The 18,437-nt window shown below is 33.2% G+C and overlaps 2 protein-coding genes across 2 annotated transcripts in view; one reads left to right on the top strand and one right to left on the bottom strand.

Moving 5' to 3' along the window:
• The first annotated feature begins 4,284 nt into the window (after window positions 1-4,284).
• Window positions 4,285-11,442, top strand: LOC108575337 (tyrosine-protein kinase receptor torso-like). Its single transcript, XM_017938103.1, has 17 exons — window positions 4,285-4,369; window positions 5,440-5,582; window positions 6,451-6,577; window positions 7,014-7,121; window positions 7,293-7,363; window positions 7,489-7,648; window positions 7,870-8,030; window positions 8,183-8,309; window positions 8,684-8,814; window positions 8,945-9,179; window positions 9,382-9,554; window positions 9,868-9,973; window positions 10,067-10,132; window positions 10,310-10,383; window positions 10,598-10,812; window positions 10,967-11,104; window positions 11,271-11,442. The coding sequence occupies exons 1-17, from the start codon at window positions 4,285-4,287 to the stop codon at window positions 11,440-11,442; spliced, it is 2,292 nt and encodes a 763-aa protein (XP_017793592.1).
• A 3,040-nt stretch (window positions 11,443-14,482) lies between these two features.
• Window positions 14,483-18,437, bottom strand: part of LOC108575353 (dnaJ homolog subfamily C member 13) — a 9,289-nt gene continuing 5,334 nt past the window's right edge. The window contains 11 exon segments of the mRNA XM_017938124.1: window positions 14,483-14,629; window positions 14,698-14,938; window positions 15,012-15,152; window positions 15,247-15,432; window positions 15,504-15,717; window positions 15,793-16,075; window positions 16,159-16,588; window positions 16,690-17,268; window positions 17,389-17,901; window positions 17,975-18,166; window positions 18,252-18,437. The exon segment at window positions 18,252-18,437 is cut by the window's right edge and continues 37 nt beyond it. Coding sequence (XP_017793613.1) covers window positions 14,514-14,629; window positions 14,698-14,938; window positions 15,012-15,152; window positions 15,247-15,432; window positions 15,504-15,717; window positions 15,793-16,075; window positions 16,159-16,588; window positions 16,690-17,268; window positions 17,389-17,901; window positions 17,975-18,166; window positions 18,252-18,437 — 3,081 coding nt within the window. The 3' untranslated portion in view covers window positions 14,483-14,513.

Consider the following 18,437-nt stretch of genomic DNA (forward strand, 5'->3'; position numbering starts at 1 on the left):
CTCTCAACGCGTTATTGAACATATTCGTCGTCATCGATCGCGTTCTAGATGATCATGGTGTTGTGACAACTGTATAAATATAATTACACGCATCGATTGGCGAATATGTCGAAGGAAGTACAGTGCAAAACAGAGTCACGAGATGAATAATATTATTGTAGCAGCAATTTGGCTGTGAATATTTAAGTATGCACGTGTGCGTTTGACAGCGACTCGGTGCACGTGACATAAAAATCTTGCGTTTCGCTGATTGAATCGGGATTTTTGGTGAAAATTTTAAGAACGTTGGTAATTGTTACGATTTTTGTTCATTATGATATTTTGAGAATTTGAAATTCCTGTTTTCTGTAAGTAACTAAAGCAACACGCAAATTTATATTCGATTTATATTCGACACATTCATTTGGATTTTTCGTGAAAATTTTCAGACCATTTGTTGGTAATGAAAAGTTAATTTAAATTCGACACTTAAAAATTTACCAGACCAATGATATTTCGTAAAGTTAAAATTCCTATTTCCTCTAAGTAACTAGAAAACACTCAAATTTTTATTCTCACATTGATTTCTGCATCACAACACTCCCATGTTCACATTTCCCAACAAGCACATAATTAATACCTAACCTAACCCTCAGTAAATCCAATTATTCTTCTTCACAAAAAGAAAAATTACGGTTAATTACAATTTAACATTTCGATAGGAGAAACAAGAATTACTAATTATTACAAAAGAAATTGCAACAATGAACAACAGAAACGAGCCTTGAAAAATATGGATATAAATGCCTGCATGACTTTGGTCGCGCAAGCGTTATATATAAAGTGTTAAAAAGAAGCAGAAATAAAATCAAGGTTAGCGTCTTCGATCACATCTCGAAAAAATCGACGAAACGTGACAAATCAAGTGACATTTTCCTCTCTGAAACGTCGAATTGTTCGAATCACATTGACCATAAAAAAAAAAAAAATCGTCGAAGTAAGGAAAGAAGTTCGAAAGTTTCACGATTTCGAGGAGGTCGATGCGTCAGCAAGCATCGCGATCTGATTTGTTACCGATCAAAGGTCACTCGGTAACGTCGATTTTAACCGGAACAACACATTCCCTTGCCTTCCATCTTTCTGTTCTTTTTAAGGTGGAACACAGAGAGGGAAAAAGTCGGCAACGTGTTTGGAACGCATTGCAAATTCCGGTAACGGATGTTTCTAGACGTAATATCGTATGCGCGAATTTGATCAGATTTTCTTGCGCTTCGTATACGCTTAACATATATAAATGTATCAAATATACCTGCACACGGTATGAAATCAGCGTGAAACGACAGAGACGCATAGGCTCATGAGACGAATCGTATAAGTTTCATCTAACCCCTTTCGTTTTCTTCTTCTTCCCCTTTCGCCGTTCTGCGATTCCCCTTGTTAGCTTTTCATTTCGTCACGATTTTACGTTATTAAATCGTCATACGCGGAATTTTAAAGGAAATTTTGGTCAAATTTGGAAAATTAAAGGAGAGATATTTGATAAATTTAGGTGTAAAAATTGTTTGTATTCTTCGGTCGTTGAGTATTTTAGAAAATTTTTGTTGAAAATGGAGTTTTAGGATCTATTGGGTCATCCCGTAAGTTCGTGTCGAATTTTATAATTTGGATCGATATTTCTAAAGAATCTTTGAAGTTGGTAAAAACAAATGTAAACGCCTTCTTATTTCACAATTTTCTTCTATCTTTTTCGTTTTTGTAAGATTGTTATGGCATTGTTTCAGTAGTTCCTTGGATTTTCGTTAAATTATCGACGACCTGATATAACGATCTCTGAGATATTGAATGTTTGTTGTAGAAATGAAGGAAAATTCTTATCCCGAAGCTTCGACAATACGTGAGAAGTTAAGTTGGTATTGTAACTCTAGTAGTGAAGTATAATATTTTAAAAAATTGCTGTCGAAATCTGGGGTCCTCGAGCGTACAGAATGATCTCAGAGATTTTTAACGTTTGTTGTAGACATTATTGAAATCTTTACTATTCGAGTGAACTGTATTTTCATACTTTATGCATATAACTTATCGGGGGTTGTAATTATAGCGTAGAAGTACCTTCAGTCGATAATATCGGAATTAAAGTCTCCGATTTTACAATCTTTACAAAAGCAATGAAAATCAGACATTTGTCGTACCAACTCGGGGTGATTTAACTTTTCTTTAAAAATAACAGAACTCTCTCTTGCAAAGAACCATAATTATTAAATTAGAACATATGAAATTTGGAAAATATTAAATATATTGTACACGTATAAAAAGAAAAATGATTTGCATACGGCAAGTTAGAAATGTGGAAATCGAAAGATACTCAATCACAAGCTAACCAAAAATCAGGATTTTTGAGAAACGAACGAGAGAAATATCGATTAATTGATATATTTACAAACTTCTAAAATTATATTTATTATTTCTAATCGTATAAATACTTTAGAGGCTTCTTAACAAACCTTTTCTTCTACTGAAATCTTTTCGTCCGAGCAGTCGAAGCTCAGCTATAAATTCACCTGCGGAGAAGGAAAACAGCGAATAAACTACGTTCTTCCTCTAAAAATGAACGAATCACTGACATCGTTGCACGTAAAATCGATCAGAACGGTGTCAAACAAGTGAATAAATTATTATTTTCGCCTATTCCCGAAAGCAGCTCTGATATAGATACAGAAGTAAAACTCTTAAATCTCATTTGAATACCTAACGTAACCTAAATTCGCGGCTACCGTAAAACTGTTCGAATTGATTAACACAACCAGGTCTCGTAGCTTTGACTTTCATTAGAAATTAATGAACCGTTTCGCGGAAAATTCTTCGGATCCTCTTTGTTTTACGCTTACCTTTACATTTCTCTCATCGACCTGCAACGTACAATGGAATTGTACCGATTAAAGATCAAACGATTCCAACTGCATCGTCTGGCAGAACGTTATATAATTACAAATTAAGCATGCGACGATCGGTGTTTTCCTTCGATTTGACGTTTGCGCTTACGTGTTCGGCTTGTTTTTAATTCTACGCGCGTAGATAGTTCAAGATACGAACCGACCAAGAGTTCTGTGTTCAACAAGTGTTTATCAGGTGTGGAAATGAATTTTTTCCCGACCGGATTCGCATAATTGATCCGAAATCACGGAGTTTCCTTCGCGATGGCGTTTGCATAATGCCAGAAAAATGGTAAAAGTTCGTAAACAATAATAGAAATTATTTCGACGATCGATCTGTTTTCACTCTTCTTAAATAAAATGCCAGAAAAGTCTGGTTTCATTCATTTAAACAAAACTTTGATTGCGTTCAAAAATAGGAGAGAATTCATTTCTATACTTAATAGATCAGAAGCGTTTTTGTCACCAATTTAAAACAGACGTTCGACAACGTATAAATTGAAAAATTGCAAAAATCAAGACGAGAGGGTTCTCCCATGTTCTTTTTATAGTTCAGGTCTCTCCTCGTTAGATTTCTTTTTATCTGGACTCCTCGAGGAGTCATCGCGAGTTAGGTTTCACGGTAAAGAAGATGTGCAGGGAAATGTCGAAAATTGGTTCAGACTTCGAGACAAAGAATTCTTTGCTGCAGGCATAAAAATGGTAGTAAAGTGACGAGACAAGTGTGTAATCGAGGAGTTGACGTGGTAAACGACGCGAATGCTAGAATGCTAAAATTATCTATATTTAAAAATAAAAATTTGCAATCTTAGTGGACAAGGGCGTAAATTCCTTGCTTAACACGCTTGAAAACGCTGTTTACCAGTTTATTTAATAATAACAATTTATTTTCTTAATAGAAAAGGATGTTAATTTCATGCTTAATACGTTGATAAACGCTGCAAGTGCTAGAATAATTTATCTCAGCCTTTAAAGATATCTTAAGGCAGAGTTAAAATCGTAAGTGCTATTTTCGTTAAGGTTGAAAAATGACGAAAGTACCAGAAGTCCTTGTGGATATTTATTTTCCTTAAAAATCGTCGATAATTCCATAGCGTTCGAGTGATAAACGATTTAAGAGCCAAAACGAACAAACACCACATGTCTCTTCATTTCTGTCACTTGCCTCGTCTGCTATTTCAACTCGTCAATGGTAAAAGAAAAAAATAAAATGGTAAATTGTGAGATTCGTTGAATAAATCACATTGAAACAACAGCCGTTTGTCTTTTCCTTTATTGAACCACCCTCGTGTATTTTTAATTTCATGCAAATTTCCATTTATGAATGTGCGAAACATAGAAGCGATAAGTTTAAATGAATTTTTTACACTTCAGCATGGAGATAGTTTTACTGATAATGAAATGTGATGATTTTCAGAACCACTGTGAGGATGTTTGTGATGATTTCCTAGACGAATTTAGTAAGTTCTTTAATTATGTATTGAAATTTGTAAAATTGGGAGTCGATTCTGTGTTACAACAGAGTCAGATATTAACAAACTATCTAATTTCTTAGTGTAATCGAATTTAGAAGATTTTCGGACATCTCGATTAACAGACGAATATTTTTTAACTAATGTAACGATTATTTAAATGTGTTTTCATATCGATTGGTATTAAAAATATAAAGAACGTTCGGTTGTCCGTTTATAATAATATATAATAATATTTATAATAATTTCCGTTTGCTATTGTCTAACACGCCGTTAATAATTCGTATTAAAATATCACACACAGGGTGTTTCACAAAACTGGGCTGAATTGTATTCTTTAAAACAGTTAGAAATGGGAAAAAAATTAAACGGTGTTACATAGTTTAAATTTATCCATTACTTTTACGCATTTTGTGCATTGATGCAGTTACAAATGTGCACCTACGAAGATATTAGAGGTAGATGATCGAAAAATTAATAATTCGTTCGATAAAGAAATATCGCGTGTGTTTACGAGTTGCCATATGAAAGGGGCCTACAGAAACGTAGAATTTCTGCGTTCGTGAAACACTTTTTGGCCATTTGGGTAAAAGAAGATTTGACAAACGAGAAATTTTCAAAGGGGAAGCACTCTGAATAAAATAAAATAAAAATAGAACGATAGAATGGAATAAAAATAGAAAAATAATAGAACAATAGAATAAAATAAAAATTGAACAGTTTGCCTTGGGACGCAACAATTGCCTTCAGAAATAAATCTTAAACGCAATTTCTGTCGCAAGTTTTTTTCTGTCGCGGTTAAATTCAATTGAAAATACTTCGCGAAGAGATACGGGCAGAGTATTTTATGCGACCTTCGATTGTTTGGATACATCTTGTAATCTTGATAAGGAGAAAAGAGTTACTGCAGTAGAGTGCAAGAAGTCGTTTTACAAAAGCTAAACAGATTTCAAGTCAGATCGAGGAAATTTTCACAAATACGTTTGACGATTTTCGTTGAATTGCACAAACGAAACATTTAGACGAATAATCTATTTAAAAGAGACTCTTACGTACAGATTATCCACAAGTGGACGAAGACACAGAAGCTGATGTAGATCTTCATTGCACCGGTGGGCACGTGATGATGATCAAATTCAATCCTGGAATGTACATTATCGAGCAGAGTGTCTCCAATTCTTCCTCGAATGTCACTAAAACGGTAAACAACTTTTCATCACAACTTTCGTTTCCCTGCTGTGAATTTCATCTCAAGTAATGGCAAACAGAACTCGCAGATTGAAAAAAAATAAATACTTCGCACGTGATTAATAAGATTAATACAAGCTTATTTGGATACTTGAAATGCTTGAAAATTCGTATACTTTTACAGCGTGCGAAATTTTTTTTCAGAATATGCAGTAATCGTTAAAATAAATAAAGGATCTTATTCAACTGTATTTGAAAACGAAACGAACGATTGTTACGCCCATGCTTGTCAACCCTTTCACTGCTGTCGGCGCCTGTGGACGGTTCGAATACTTTCCCGCGCCGCGTCCTTCGCGCCTATAGGTGGTTCGAATATTTTCCCGCGCCGCGTCCTTCGCGGCTGTAGGCGTTTCGAATATTTACTCGCGTCGCGCTTTCGGCACACCATCGCCTCGATTTAATCCTCGATGTTTTATCTTTGCGCGCTTCCGCGGTAAGAGAAATTTCAAAGGCGGCAAATTTGAATTTAACAAACCTTGAGACGAGATATTTCGTGGCCGCGATCGAAAATCTGCGAGAAGGTTTTCATTTATTTCCATTATTACTGTGTGAAAAGCTAGTTCTAATAGAGATACGTACTTAATTTCCTAACGCTGATACATTTTGTTATGGAAATTAAGAGGCAGCAACTAAAGAGCTCTATATTAATCTACATTAATTTATCGCAAGTGTTTGCTCGTTACTCGTATTTAGTGGAATAAAATTTATTTGTACATCGACTTGTCCCTATCATTGTTCACATCTTCTTCGATCATTCTTTCACGTATTAATGCGTACAAAAGAATTGTGATAACTAAACGACACTTGTGTATATCTTATAGATCAAAGGAAGTATAGCAACATTTACGAATTTAACACCAGGTATCAAATATCGATATCGTTTGTATAATTTTACCAAAGAAGGAATTTCGCGACCGGAAACATCCGAGTGGTTCACAACTTACGAAGGTAATTCATCATTTTACCATGAATATTTGCACAATGTTATAAATATTTATATTAAAGTCACTGATCTATTTATAAATTTCCCCCGTACTTTACGACGCAACGACTAATCAAAGCAAAAAAAAAAAAAAATAACGACGAAGAATACGATCATACTTATATTCCTCGATTAGCGTACGATACAATTTTTATCTGCCGCTACTGTGACGAATGGATTTATAGTAATCAAACAAGACATGTCGCTGATCTTCATTTCTGATCGTTCGATTACATGACTTTCCTAACAGAAAAAAAGAACGGAAAAAGTAACTCAATTCTCTGAATTAACATCAACGATGTTTATTTTTGTAAAATTGGTATACAATTGTTCAGAAAGAACAATCTTCCAAATTTCTATCACTCGTATTGTTTTCTATCTTACGTTTCGTAATATTTTCAGCCGATTACAGACCGTTGCCTGTGAAAAGTATAACATTGTTAAAGCTAGAGGCGGAGAAGATGGATAAATGTAACCTGCGTGCAGAGGTTGCTTTTGAACCTGCAGAAGGTATAACGACACAATTGTAAACGACGAATGGATCGAACTTTTCTATTTGCTAGTTTCTAAATTTCATACTATTTTGCAAAGTTATTTCCGTTTTACTCTGTTATTTTCGTGTGATTTTTTTCAACGTTCGTAAGATTTTCATGAATTTTATGCGAACGACCAAAATTTCAGATCGTAGTTGCTATTATAACGTGTTATCCTGGGGCGAGGAACACGATTTGTGGAACTTTAACGTAGCACAGGTAATAATAATAATAATAATAATAAGCAAATACTGCAAGAAATCAGTGAATAATAATTCAATGATTCGTAACGAAACTTTGCTGTTAATTTATTTATTTTAATTTTTTTTCTTTTTTTTTTTTAGAAGCCTGTGTTTAGGTTCGAGTTAAACGATTTGAAATTCAGTCGAACTCACAACGTGACCATTTCATCCCTTAACGGCGACACTGAATCTAGTTCTGCGACTGCTTTCAAATTTCATACATTTAGCTGCCTAGAGTATTGTAACGATTTGACGACATGCGGTGAGTTTGTGTGAAAATTTATCAACCCTTTCGGAAAATCTGTCGCAGCGAAAGGGTTGATTATCTGTGTCCAGTTCAGAATTGACGACCAGTTAGAAACGAGTGAAAGTAAAATTTGAAAAAAGAAAACAAAATAATCAGTTTAATTAGAAGTACTGTGAGGCCGTTTTTTTTTTTATTTTAACAAATTTCGACTATAATGCGAGTTCTGCACGCTTCAGCTCCAGAAAGCGTGAAAGGCTTACGGGCTGAATGCACTTATAACGGAGAATTCTACGAACTTAAGATTTATTGGAATAAATCGTTGCAAGAACCAGACAGTTACACGATAGAAATCGATTCGCCTGGAGACGATCAGGTTTATTCTTTTAGCGTACCTGGTGTAAGTTAAATACAAGAAACATTCATATATATGTATGTATATTGTTATTCAAAATTAATCGAAATTATTTTCAATCTCTTTCTTTTTTTCCTCTACTTTTCTTCAAATATCGTAAATAGTTTTTAATAACAAGTGGTCTATGTGTGTTATAGAATAGAACCGAGGTTTACATTTCGAATTTAAATCTTGGACCTAAATACAAAGTGAGAATTATTGCTGAATCATTAGGCGGAATAAGTTTACCAGTGGCTATTGAAAATTTCATTAGTGAACAAACAAGTATGTCTTTATTATAATGCGCTTAATATCTTACTAAATTGATAGACGAATTATTTTTTCAATATTGCTATTGCCTTCGCATATTTTCGAAGCTATCGAATCCGTTACTTTCTTAAGAATGTAAAACGAAAGGAAAAAATGAAAAGAAATAAATGAAAATGAAATTGTTTTTGTAAATTATCATCGTTTCGTAATATTTTCATTATTTTATATTAACACGGTAAATTCGAAAAATATCTCATTGTTGAAATAGAATAATTTGTTTAAAATTTGCACACGTTCACAAACACATACTGTGCAAATAATTACAAAGAAAATGAATTTACGATTGACAAAGCAGCTGTAATATGTCTCATGCATGTTTTTCTGCACAGCCATAAATCGTGAAGTTATTATTGGAATTACCACATTATCAATCACAATCGTCGTACTAGCTGGGATGATTTTCTCGCGATATTACAAACAGAGGAATAAGAAATTTTTTATGGAGTGTGGTCGTTTTGAGGTAAGAACTCGTTTCAAGGTAATGTTATAATGTCAATTTTGATAATAAATAGGATTTTAATTAAATATTTATTATTTTACAAAATAATCTTAGTAAAAATTTATAAAATTCTTTAAACCCCTGTTTTTAGGATCACAATCAGAAGGATCTGCCTATAGAAATCACTAAAAAATTGCTGTCACAAAATTACGATTCCGAGACCAACGATCCCATTGCACTGACATTAACACACGAGTACGAATTGTGCCCAAAATTGTTAAAGCTTAAAGGCGTTCTTGGTAGCGGAGCTTATGGAGTCGTAAGATTGGGATCGTTGCAACATAAATCTAACAATATTACTGAGGTAGCAGTTAAAATGCTCAAAGGTAGATCGAATGGTTTGTTTCTAAGGCAATTATTATTTTTTGTTTTAATATAAAAACTAGTTTTATTTGCGACATAACTATATCGAAATAAATTTAATAAAAGCAATTCTATAAAGGCAGAAATTTCGATTTTCGATTTTTTTGATAGGCTGTAATGTTTGTTTTTTGGGTAATGATGTGAAATTTAAATGTTACATAACAGACAACCCAGGCAAAGAAGATTTGCAGAATTTTCATAAGGAGATATTGATTATGAAATTCGTCGGTCAACATCCGAACATAGTATCGTTAATAGGTTTTTGTAACATGTATAATAAGCCAGTGTTGGTAATAGAATATTGTTGCAAAGGAGATTTGCAAACGTATCTAAGAACGGTGAGTAACTAATAAAGAATTTATATTATTAGTTTCTTTAATTGTACAGATTGTTCACTGTAACAGCCGCCATGATTTCTTAGGCACTTCCGATAATTTCACAGTGTTCATAATAAATGCCTGATACAACGTGCAATATTTCTTTTTTCGAACTGAGTATACGAAAATCATTTTTAATTATCAAGACCAATATATTTCGCTTACTTTATCGACTTATTGCAGTAAGCAGGAGATGAATTTTTTTTATGGATGCTGAGAAATTACTATAATCTTACTGAAAGTAAATTCGTGCAATTGTATTATGAATTTTCAGATATGGCAAAATGCAGTAAGCATTGCATTTAATCGTAGAGCACGTTTCAAACTTGACGCAGTTTCGTTCACTGCCAATGGCATAGAGTGTATTTCGAACAATTCTGGTATTTATTATTTACACATACATGAATCATTTAAAATGACGAATTAATCAACATCCTAGCGGAATACATTTTCATCTTTCACATGTTAATTAGGTGGAAAGGAGCGAAATTATCAAAATATTAATATTATTGCGAACCGTTGTTACGACATTCAACAAGGTAATTATAATATTTTAAATTAATTTTATCATAAAAAATTTGCCTTTACTTAATAATGTATTTTACTATACTTTTCGTACGTTTAATATTGCAATTTATATTATGCAGAAGATGTAAAATTTTCATTACTTTCTGTCACAATTTTAACATACTAATTATTTTCTTTTTCTTTTCTAGATATAGCACAGTATACGGAAATCGTTACAGCAAACGATTTGCTAAATTTTGCAAGGCAAATCACCACAGGAATGGTAAAACATTCGTTTCTTTTAATTACCTGTATCGTTGCAATTTTTTTGTTTTAATTTACAATAATAGAAACTAGAAACACGATGATTTAGAAATACTTACGTTTATTACTTGTACAGATCACATGTGTTAAACAGAAAGTTGCATGTTTAATATTTAATCAGGCAATTTAATGTATCTAACTGGATGATCAATGTTCTAACAAACGACTTGCAGGAATTTTTATCATCGAAACGAATAGTACATCGTGACTTGGCTGCACGAAATATATTGGTATGCGCGGATAGAATTGTGAAAATCTCAGATTTCGGTCTGAGTCGCGACGTTTACCAAGAAAATTTATACAGAAAGAAAGGAGACGGCAAGTTGCCGTTAAAATGGATGGCGATCGAAGCTCTAACACATCAAATTTACACAACTTACAGCGACGTGTAAGTTCTCTGGTGAAATTTTGTTATAATAAATATTTCAAAGTGCGATTTAGTAAATTGACTTTGCATTTTAATTACATCTTTACACTTACATCTGAATAAACATCAATACTTCTGATAGTAATGTTAAATCTTGTATTCGTTTGTATTATAGATGGTCCTTTGGTATTTTGTTATGGGAAATTGTAACAATGGGTGCTCTGCCGTATCCTGAAATTTCTAGTAATGCAGTCTTGAAGCTTTTAAAATCTGGTTACAGAATGGAACAACCTTTGAATTGTAGTATAGAACTGTACGTAAAAATTTCAAGCTAATTTGTTCGTTTAAAATACCAGCTGTGAAGTTTCTTTTCAAATTACAAATAGAAATTTTCATTAAAAACAAATATTCTATGCGATTGATAATTGTTGGAATAATCAAGGAAAGAGATAAATGAAGATTGATCTGATTTGTTACAGATATAACATCATGTTTTCATGCTGGAACGTACGACCACAAAGTAGACCTACGTTCACTCAATTGAAGGAGGGTTTGGACAAGTTACTTTCTTACCATTCCGGCAATAAGTATTTGAACATCGACGAAATCCTATACGAGGCTCAAGAACAGTATCGTATATCCGAAAAATAAAATTTCCGATCCATTAGTTGAACAATGTTCACATACATCATAAATACATTAAAAAATTGCATCATTTTACAGTCGATTATCGTTCATTGTACCATGTGCAAAATCGTTTATTTTCTAATTATACGTACAATAATCTGTGGTATAACTTCTTTCATATATATATATATATACACACATATATATACATATATATGTGTAATGTACAATATCTTACTGTCGACCTTAAAAACTCAGGCGCAAATACATAAAAATAACTAAGGCTCTCCCGTATTTGTTCACATAGTTACCCGACTGTCAGTAACAGTATTATACACAGCACACCGAGCTATGCCAATTTTTCATTTTTCACTTTTGTATTTCATTCTGATCGACCATTCGATCGTTTCTCTTTTTTTTTCTTCTTTTTCTTTCTTTTTTTTTTATCTAACTAAGCACTTTGCTTTCTCTTCTCTTCTCCAAAAAGAAAGATCGATCGACGAGTCGAGCATGCGAGAACGAAACGGTCTTGTCTATGCAAATTTTATTTCGTGTACAATCTATGCCGAAAACGGCTTTTTCCATTTTAACAGGTAACTCAATTATCCGCGTTTCTTATGGAATTACAAATATAGAAACATCTATGCTGCGTCTAACAGGCACAAATATGCTCTTACTACCAGAGGAACTATCGTTCTTGAATTTTTCATTTCTTCGCTTCTTCTCTTTTATTCTTAATACCGTGAACGCTCGAGCCGTCGATCCAAAAGTAGCAAAAAGTGTATTACAATATTGGTGGATGGCAAGTGAAGAACAACGCGTTGCGTGTTTCTTTTATTCTGTTTTTGTATCTCTAAGCTCTAAGAATGTTCACTCGTCCTCGCTGAATTATCGGTTTTGTTAGAATCCTAGAAATTGATATGAAAAAGAGGAACTGCCTACCCATGGAATCTACTCCATTCGATAGATCCTCGTTTAGTATCACCAAGTAGTTTTAGCGCTTTTTTCGATCTTAAGCGTACGTAAAACGATCTATATAACAAAGTACAATATATGTATACGGATGTACAGTTACTACCAAAAATATTCGGACGCTATACATATAAGCTTGCCTTTCGAGCGATGTATTTTGGTTAATTGTAAAATGATCGGGTTGATGCTTTTTCGTTATGAAACGTCACTTTAGAATTACGTATCGTTAGTTTAATGCATTTTCCTACATGACACTGCAATACAAATTAATTGGAATTCTGTCCAATTACTATGTTACACAAATATTCGGACATTTAGCAAGAATGAATGTTTTGAATATTCATAGTATAATTTTTATATCTTACATATTATGAATATTTTTGCCTGCGTCGTGTTTAATAGTCCTTTTGTTAGTGTTCGAATATTTTTGGGAGTAACTGCGTGTGTGTGTATATATATATATACATATATATACATACAGGGTGTTTCACTTAACTTTATCACTTGAAATATTTCTGCTATAATTCAAGTTTTATAAAATTTTTTTGCATAGTTTTGTGTATAGGCTAACGTATAGAAACAATTGTTTCATTCTATTGGAAAGCATTAATGAGATGAAGTCAACTTTGTTTTTTTAAATGGAACGCTATATTTTATTTTTCTATACATGATAGTCACTTCAAGAAACGAATTCAACGATCTACGACGGTAAGTCCTTCAAGGATACCAAAGATCTTAGAAACATGTTGATAGAGAAATGAAGCGTTCTCAAGAATTGAAGATTACACAAAATATTTTTCGCATTAACACCGAAAATTAGACAAAATTTTGTTTATACGACCTTTGGTGATTTTGAAGCACTTGTGTTGTAGGCTGTTGAATTTGTACTTGAAAAAAATAAAGTTGACCTTCTTATCTCATTAACCCTTCCCAAAAGAGTAAAACTCTCCTTATTATACGCTAGCCTATGCACAAAACTATGCAACTTTTGTTGGAAACATTTTTATGAAATTTTAATTATAGTCACGATATTTCAGGTAACAAAGTTAGGTGGAAAATTCTGTATATATATATAATATTTTAAGAGAAAAGAACATACATTATATCGAAACAATGAGCGAATATCGTTTTAAAAGGTGTATCCAACTCTTTTGTAAGATTATATTCGTCTAAAATTTCTTATAATTGTTTGATCCGTTCGCTATACATTAGTAATCTTTGTGTTGTTTTCTTATAAAACTCGTTGAAAAAATAATGAATGTAAAATTATCGTGAGAAAAAAGTAACCATAAACCGTGTTTATAGTATAATGTGTTTTTACCCTTCAAAATACGAAAGGAAGTAATGTATTTATGGTTTTATGTTACAAACTTAAGCGTTCGTGAATTCCGTAATGTGTTGAAAAAAAAGTGAAAGCATCTTGCCATATCGAAAAATGCGATTAGTTCGTGAAGCAGCATTATTAAGTATATATTTAATGTGTTTATGTAATGGTGATGGTGATTAAAATAATAAAATTTTTTTGACACATGGGACTCTGATCAGTTAAAAGTTGGACCAAATATATATTGCATTTATTTGTATGTATTTAAAAAGCTTTCCAAGGAGTACTAATCACACTTGGATACAGCAACAATGCTAAACACCGAACGTATTATTCCTTCGTTTGCCAGGAATGTAGGTTCGCTTGTGTTAATAACATGAAAAATCGTGGAAGATTTGTAACTAAGTACAAAATGAAACGTTGTCTAGAAAAACTTTAGAATCGACGAGGGAGATTTTTGTTCGAGGGACATTTTTTCCTAGAAAAATTTGTTTAATAATAGACTTTCATTGAATACTATCTTTTGCCACACTCTGACATCGCTGTAAAGAATGACATATCTTACGTAATTATATAACCTGTCTATATAGCACAATAAAAAGTATCATTGTATCATGATAATCTTAATATAAATGTAAATTCAACAAAAACATTATTCGATTGATATATTCCTTATTTTAAGGAGCCAAAAATCACAGGCAATGTAGTCTTTATATCGATATTGGTTTACCGATACGAATTTTCAGAATTGGCATTCTTGCTGCCTGTTCCTTTTTCTTTACTTGGGATGCTACCTATATCAGATACTATCATTTCTATTAATTAAACTGTCTTCTTTGTCGACTGGAGGTGGGCCAGTTGTTAGTGTGGTACTTGGACCAGCCGTTAAATAACCAGCAGACACCGGCGTTCCAGCTAGATATATTATGATTTACGTTCAAATGTATTATAAACACGAAAAATAATTCACATGCATGTCTTACCGGTAAGATAACCAGAATTGTTAGAACTAGAAATGAATAGATCGTGCCGCTGATCCTTATATTCCGCCCAGACACTTGACTTTTCCAGTATTGCATTTACTTTTTCGCCTAACAACAAACTTCTGGTCATTGCTTTCAAAGCTTTGACTATTTGAGCTTTGGTTGTTGCAGGATTTTCAATCACATCTAACCGACCTTCTAGTATATTCAACAAATAAGGTACCATTTCAGCATCCAGAGCCTAATCCCAACAATTAACATTAGTTCTTGAATTTGTAACAGTGGTATTAGTGGATAAGCGAAATTCTACCTACCTGTTTTATAAGTCTATCCTCGTTAGTTGCAAATAACCTATTTAATGTTTCACACGCTACTGCAATCATATCTCGCCTAGATTGCATAGCATGCTTTAATGGGCTTATGCATTCTGTTTGACAAATAGATGATATACAAATCTGAAAGATATGAAAGAAATATAACCAAAGTTTAATATGACTAGTATTAAATATTGATAAATATTTTATAAAAAAGAAAAATAATGAAACTCACTTCACTTGTTGCTAATTGATGAAGTATTAATATTGCTGTTTTGTACACGGATGGTTGATTATTTTGCAGTGCCATTTGTCGGCAAAGTCTAGGTATATGACCTAATGATGGAACTTGATCTGCTAAATTTGGTTGTGCTTGGAGTAAGCATACTAGTGCTTGTGTTGTTAATTCCAACATATCCGGCTATTTACAAGTATTACTAAATGAAACATGTTCTATGTTCGTAACAGATTAAAAACGAATTCTATACTTACATCAGTTTTATCCCTGGACATAAGTGTCAATGTTGCATCCATGAGTTCACTTAAAAATTCTTTAGGTTTCCTAAGAGCCCACGCGGGACTGGCTATAAACAATCTAAGATACACACCTCCTACTATAGGTTCATTTGTTGCGATATCGATGTTACTTTGAGTATCAGGTAATTTTAATATTGCATTAGGATTTCGTCTTTGTAACGCGTAATATCTGAAAGAATTATAGGTAGTCATGAGTCGACGTAATTGAAAAAATTGCTTACACTTTAATAAATTGTTTACATACTCATCTTTCAATTCAGCAACAATCCTCGATACTGTAGCTTTGGCATTGTCATCCCAAATTAATTCAGGATTTTCGTGTCTCGTTTCAAACATATGCACACACTGTTTTGGAGCATCCCGAATAGCTTCGCTAAATAATCTAGGTAGAAATTTAGACAAATCCAGTTTCACTTTCGGTCCAGCTAACTTATCAGACGACATTTTAGCAAGCAGTTCTGCGGCTGCTTCACGTATTTGCGTATTATTTGAATTACAGAATAGATCAAGAACGTATACGACAGCTCCTAAAATTTTCATAAAGTTTATTCTAAAGCAATAATGTGGAAAAAATGTGTAATGCAAAACGTCGTTCATGTTTCTTCGTTACCTTTACACAAAGCATCTTTTACGATCTTCGTGGAACTCATCAAAGCATACAAAGTTTCTAGTATAAGTAGTTGACACTCCACCAGAGTATTTAAAGCTAATAACAAATGTACTACAACATCATTCGCCGCAATATCGTCCACGCATTCTTGATTCTTTGTGACATTGCTAATGACTTCGAGTCCGCTCCTCTGAATCAACTTGAAATTATTGCAACTTAAAAGTCCAAATAATAATCTAAAATGTCCTATGCATTGTAATTCAATTCCCGGGTTATTTTTAATCACATTCCTTAAAGCTTCTAGAGACATAACAATATGTTCTAACTTCTCTTGATTTGCTTTGACTAATGCTATATTTCCCATCGACGCCAAATATTGCGACGATTCGGATAAAAAGTCGAGCAAATTGATTGTAAAGCTTTTGGGATTCTAAAAAAAATATTTAATTGTTTAATTTTCTAGTAGTTATATTTTTATATACTTTTCTTCATTTAAAAAATGTTACGTAGTAGTCAAGTAGATCGAATTACCTCTATTGGAAAATTGGGTTGCTCATTGTATACTTTTACAAATATTTCTCGAATAATAAGTTCACCTGAATGAGCGCTATACTTAAAATCACAAAAATCATGTTCGAAATTCTCGTTACCGTTTAATCTTTCTTGTCGTTTAGCTTCTAAATATTCGTTCAATTCTGCCCTTGTTCCGTTATCCCAAATCAAATATGGATTTGAACAATTCGAGTTCAGAATTTTTAATATTTCCTCCGGTTTATCATTTGCAAGTTGACGTGCCAAATAAGGTGTTAATAAACATTCCAAGGCAACAACAGTGACAGGATTGACAGGTGTTGTATCCTCTCCCTTCATGTAACCGCCCAATCTAGCACAAGCACGAACTGCCAGTTTGGCTAAATTATTCGCCACTTCCTGACGATTTTCCTCTTGATTTCTTTCGACACCACCTTCTTCCAGTGTATAATCGTAATTAAACATAAATAGTAATAAATGCCACAAAGCACCGGATTGCAGCAATTGCATTTGCAATACACTATCCGTCGCAAGAGATGAAACGCATTCTGTGGCCACTGAACATAATTTTGTTAAATGCTGTAATAAAAATATAAAAATTACATATTTATATATTTCAGTTTCCTTTCTATGCTGAAGAACAGAATAAATCATATTAAGAACTAATGAAAGGAGATTCATAATGCAAAGTGCACTAACCTTGAAGTGTAATATTCTACAGAGATCTTTAACTAGTTGTGGTAGTTCAATAATTTTGTCTTTGCAGCCTCTAAACGATCCAGCAACCGAAAAACATTTAGTGATATGCATACACACTTGTACTGCTATATCACTAGGCTTACTCGATTTGTTTAGAACAGAAACGCAACGTGTATAAGCTTCTAACAAAACGTCTAATCCTCCTTCTCTGCGTAGCTCTTCCGCGTTTAATGCAGAACATTGTACTGTATGATATGCAAGTTCACTAGCGGCAGCCAACAATGGTGCAGATTTAGAGAATAATTGCTCGTCGTCTGTTTCTAATTTGATTGTTTTGATTAGCTGCGGATAACCTGCGTACTTGTAAGGTTTAAGTTCGTCAGAATATCTATGGAAGAGAATGCTTTGTGTTCTTAGAATAAGCACTATATTATCTGGATTTGGACCGTTAGCAGACCAACAACTTCGACTGCATAAAAATTCATACGCTTGATTCACAGCTTCAAATTTATCCTACAAATAGTAACTATTCCTGTAAAGTATTCAATACCTTTTTATATGTTAACAAACACCAGACTCAACTTACTCTGCCTTGTGGGTTTTTATCAGGGTGATACATTTGTGCGAGTTTATAGTATGACTTCCTAACTTCAGCTTCATTATGTTGTTTTCCACTGGTTAATTGAAGGACTTTATAAGCTTTATCCACTGTCATCAGGGGTGGCTTTTTTTCTACTTCTTTCTTCCATGCGTCTAACACGTCTTTCAACAAACGCACCTAAATATTAAATATCATCATATTAAACATATCCTAAGAATGTATAAGAAAACGTTACGAAAACAATGGTTCTCCATTAACTTACAGGTTTAGGAATAGGCCATTGTGGAAATCTTACAGTATCGCAAAGGTGTCTTAAATAAAATATTTGACAGAACAATTCTTTTTCTAATTGCGGATATCTTATAGCGGGTATAACGATGTACTGATACCTAGCCATAATGTGGCTTCTTAATTTTGGCGAGAAATCTGCGATATGCGTCGCTATTTT

Source organism: Habropoda laboriosa, unplaced genomic scaffold, assembly GCF_001263275.1.
Source record: "Habropoda laboriosa isolate 0110345459 unplaced genomic scaffold, ASM126327v1 scaffold143, whole genome shotgun sequence".
Classification (NCBI taxonomy): Eukaryota; Metazoa; Arthropoda; class Insecta; order Hymenoptera; family Apidae; genus Habropoda; species Habropoda laboriosa.

Bases quoted from the DNA above. Each gene is read 5' to 3' on its own strand.
- LOC108575337 (XM_017938103.1), top strand. From the start codon at position 4,285: ATGGAGATAGTTTTACTGATAATGAAATGTGATGATTTTCAGAACCAC. The intron at 7,649-7,869 runs GTGAGTTTGTGT...TGCACGCTTCAG, and splicing joins TAACGATTTGACGACATGCG to CTCCAGAAAGCGTGAAAGGC. The intron at 11,105-11,270 runs GTACGTAAAAAT...GATTTGTTACAG, and splicing joins TTGAATTGTAGTATAGAACT to ATATAACATCATGTTTTCAT.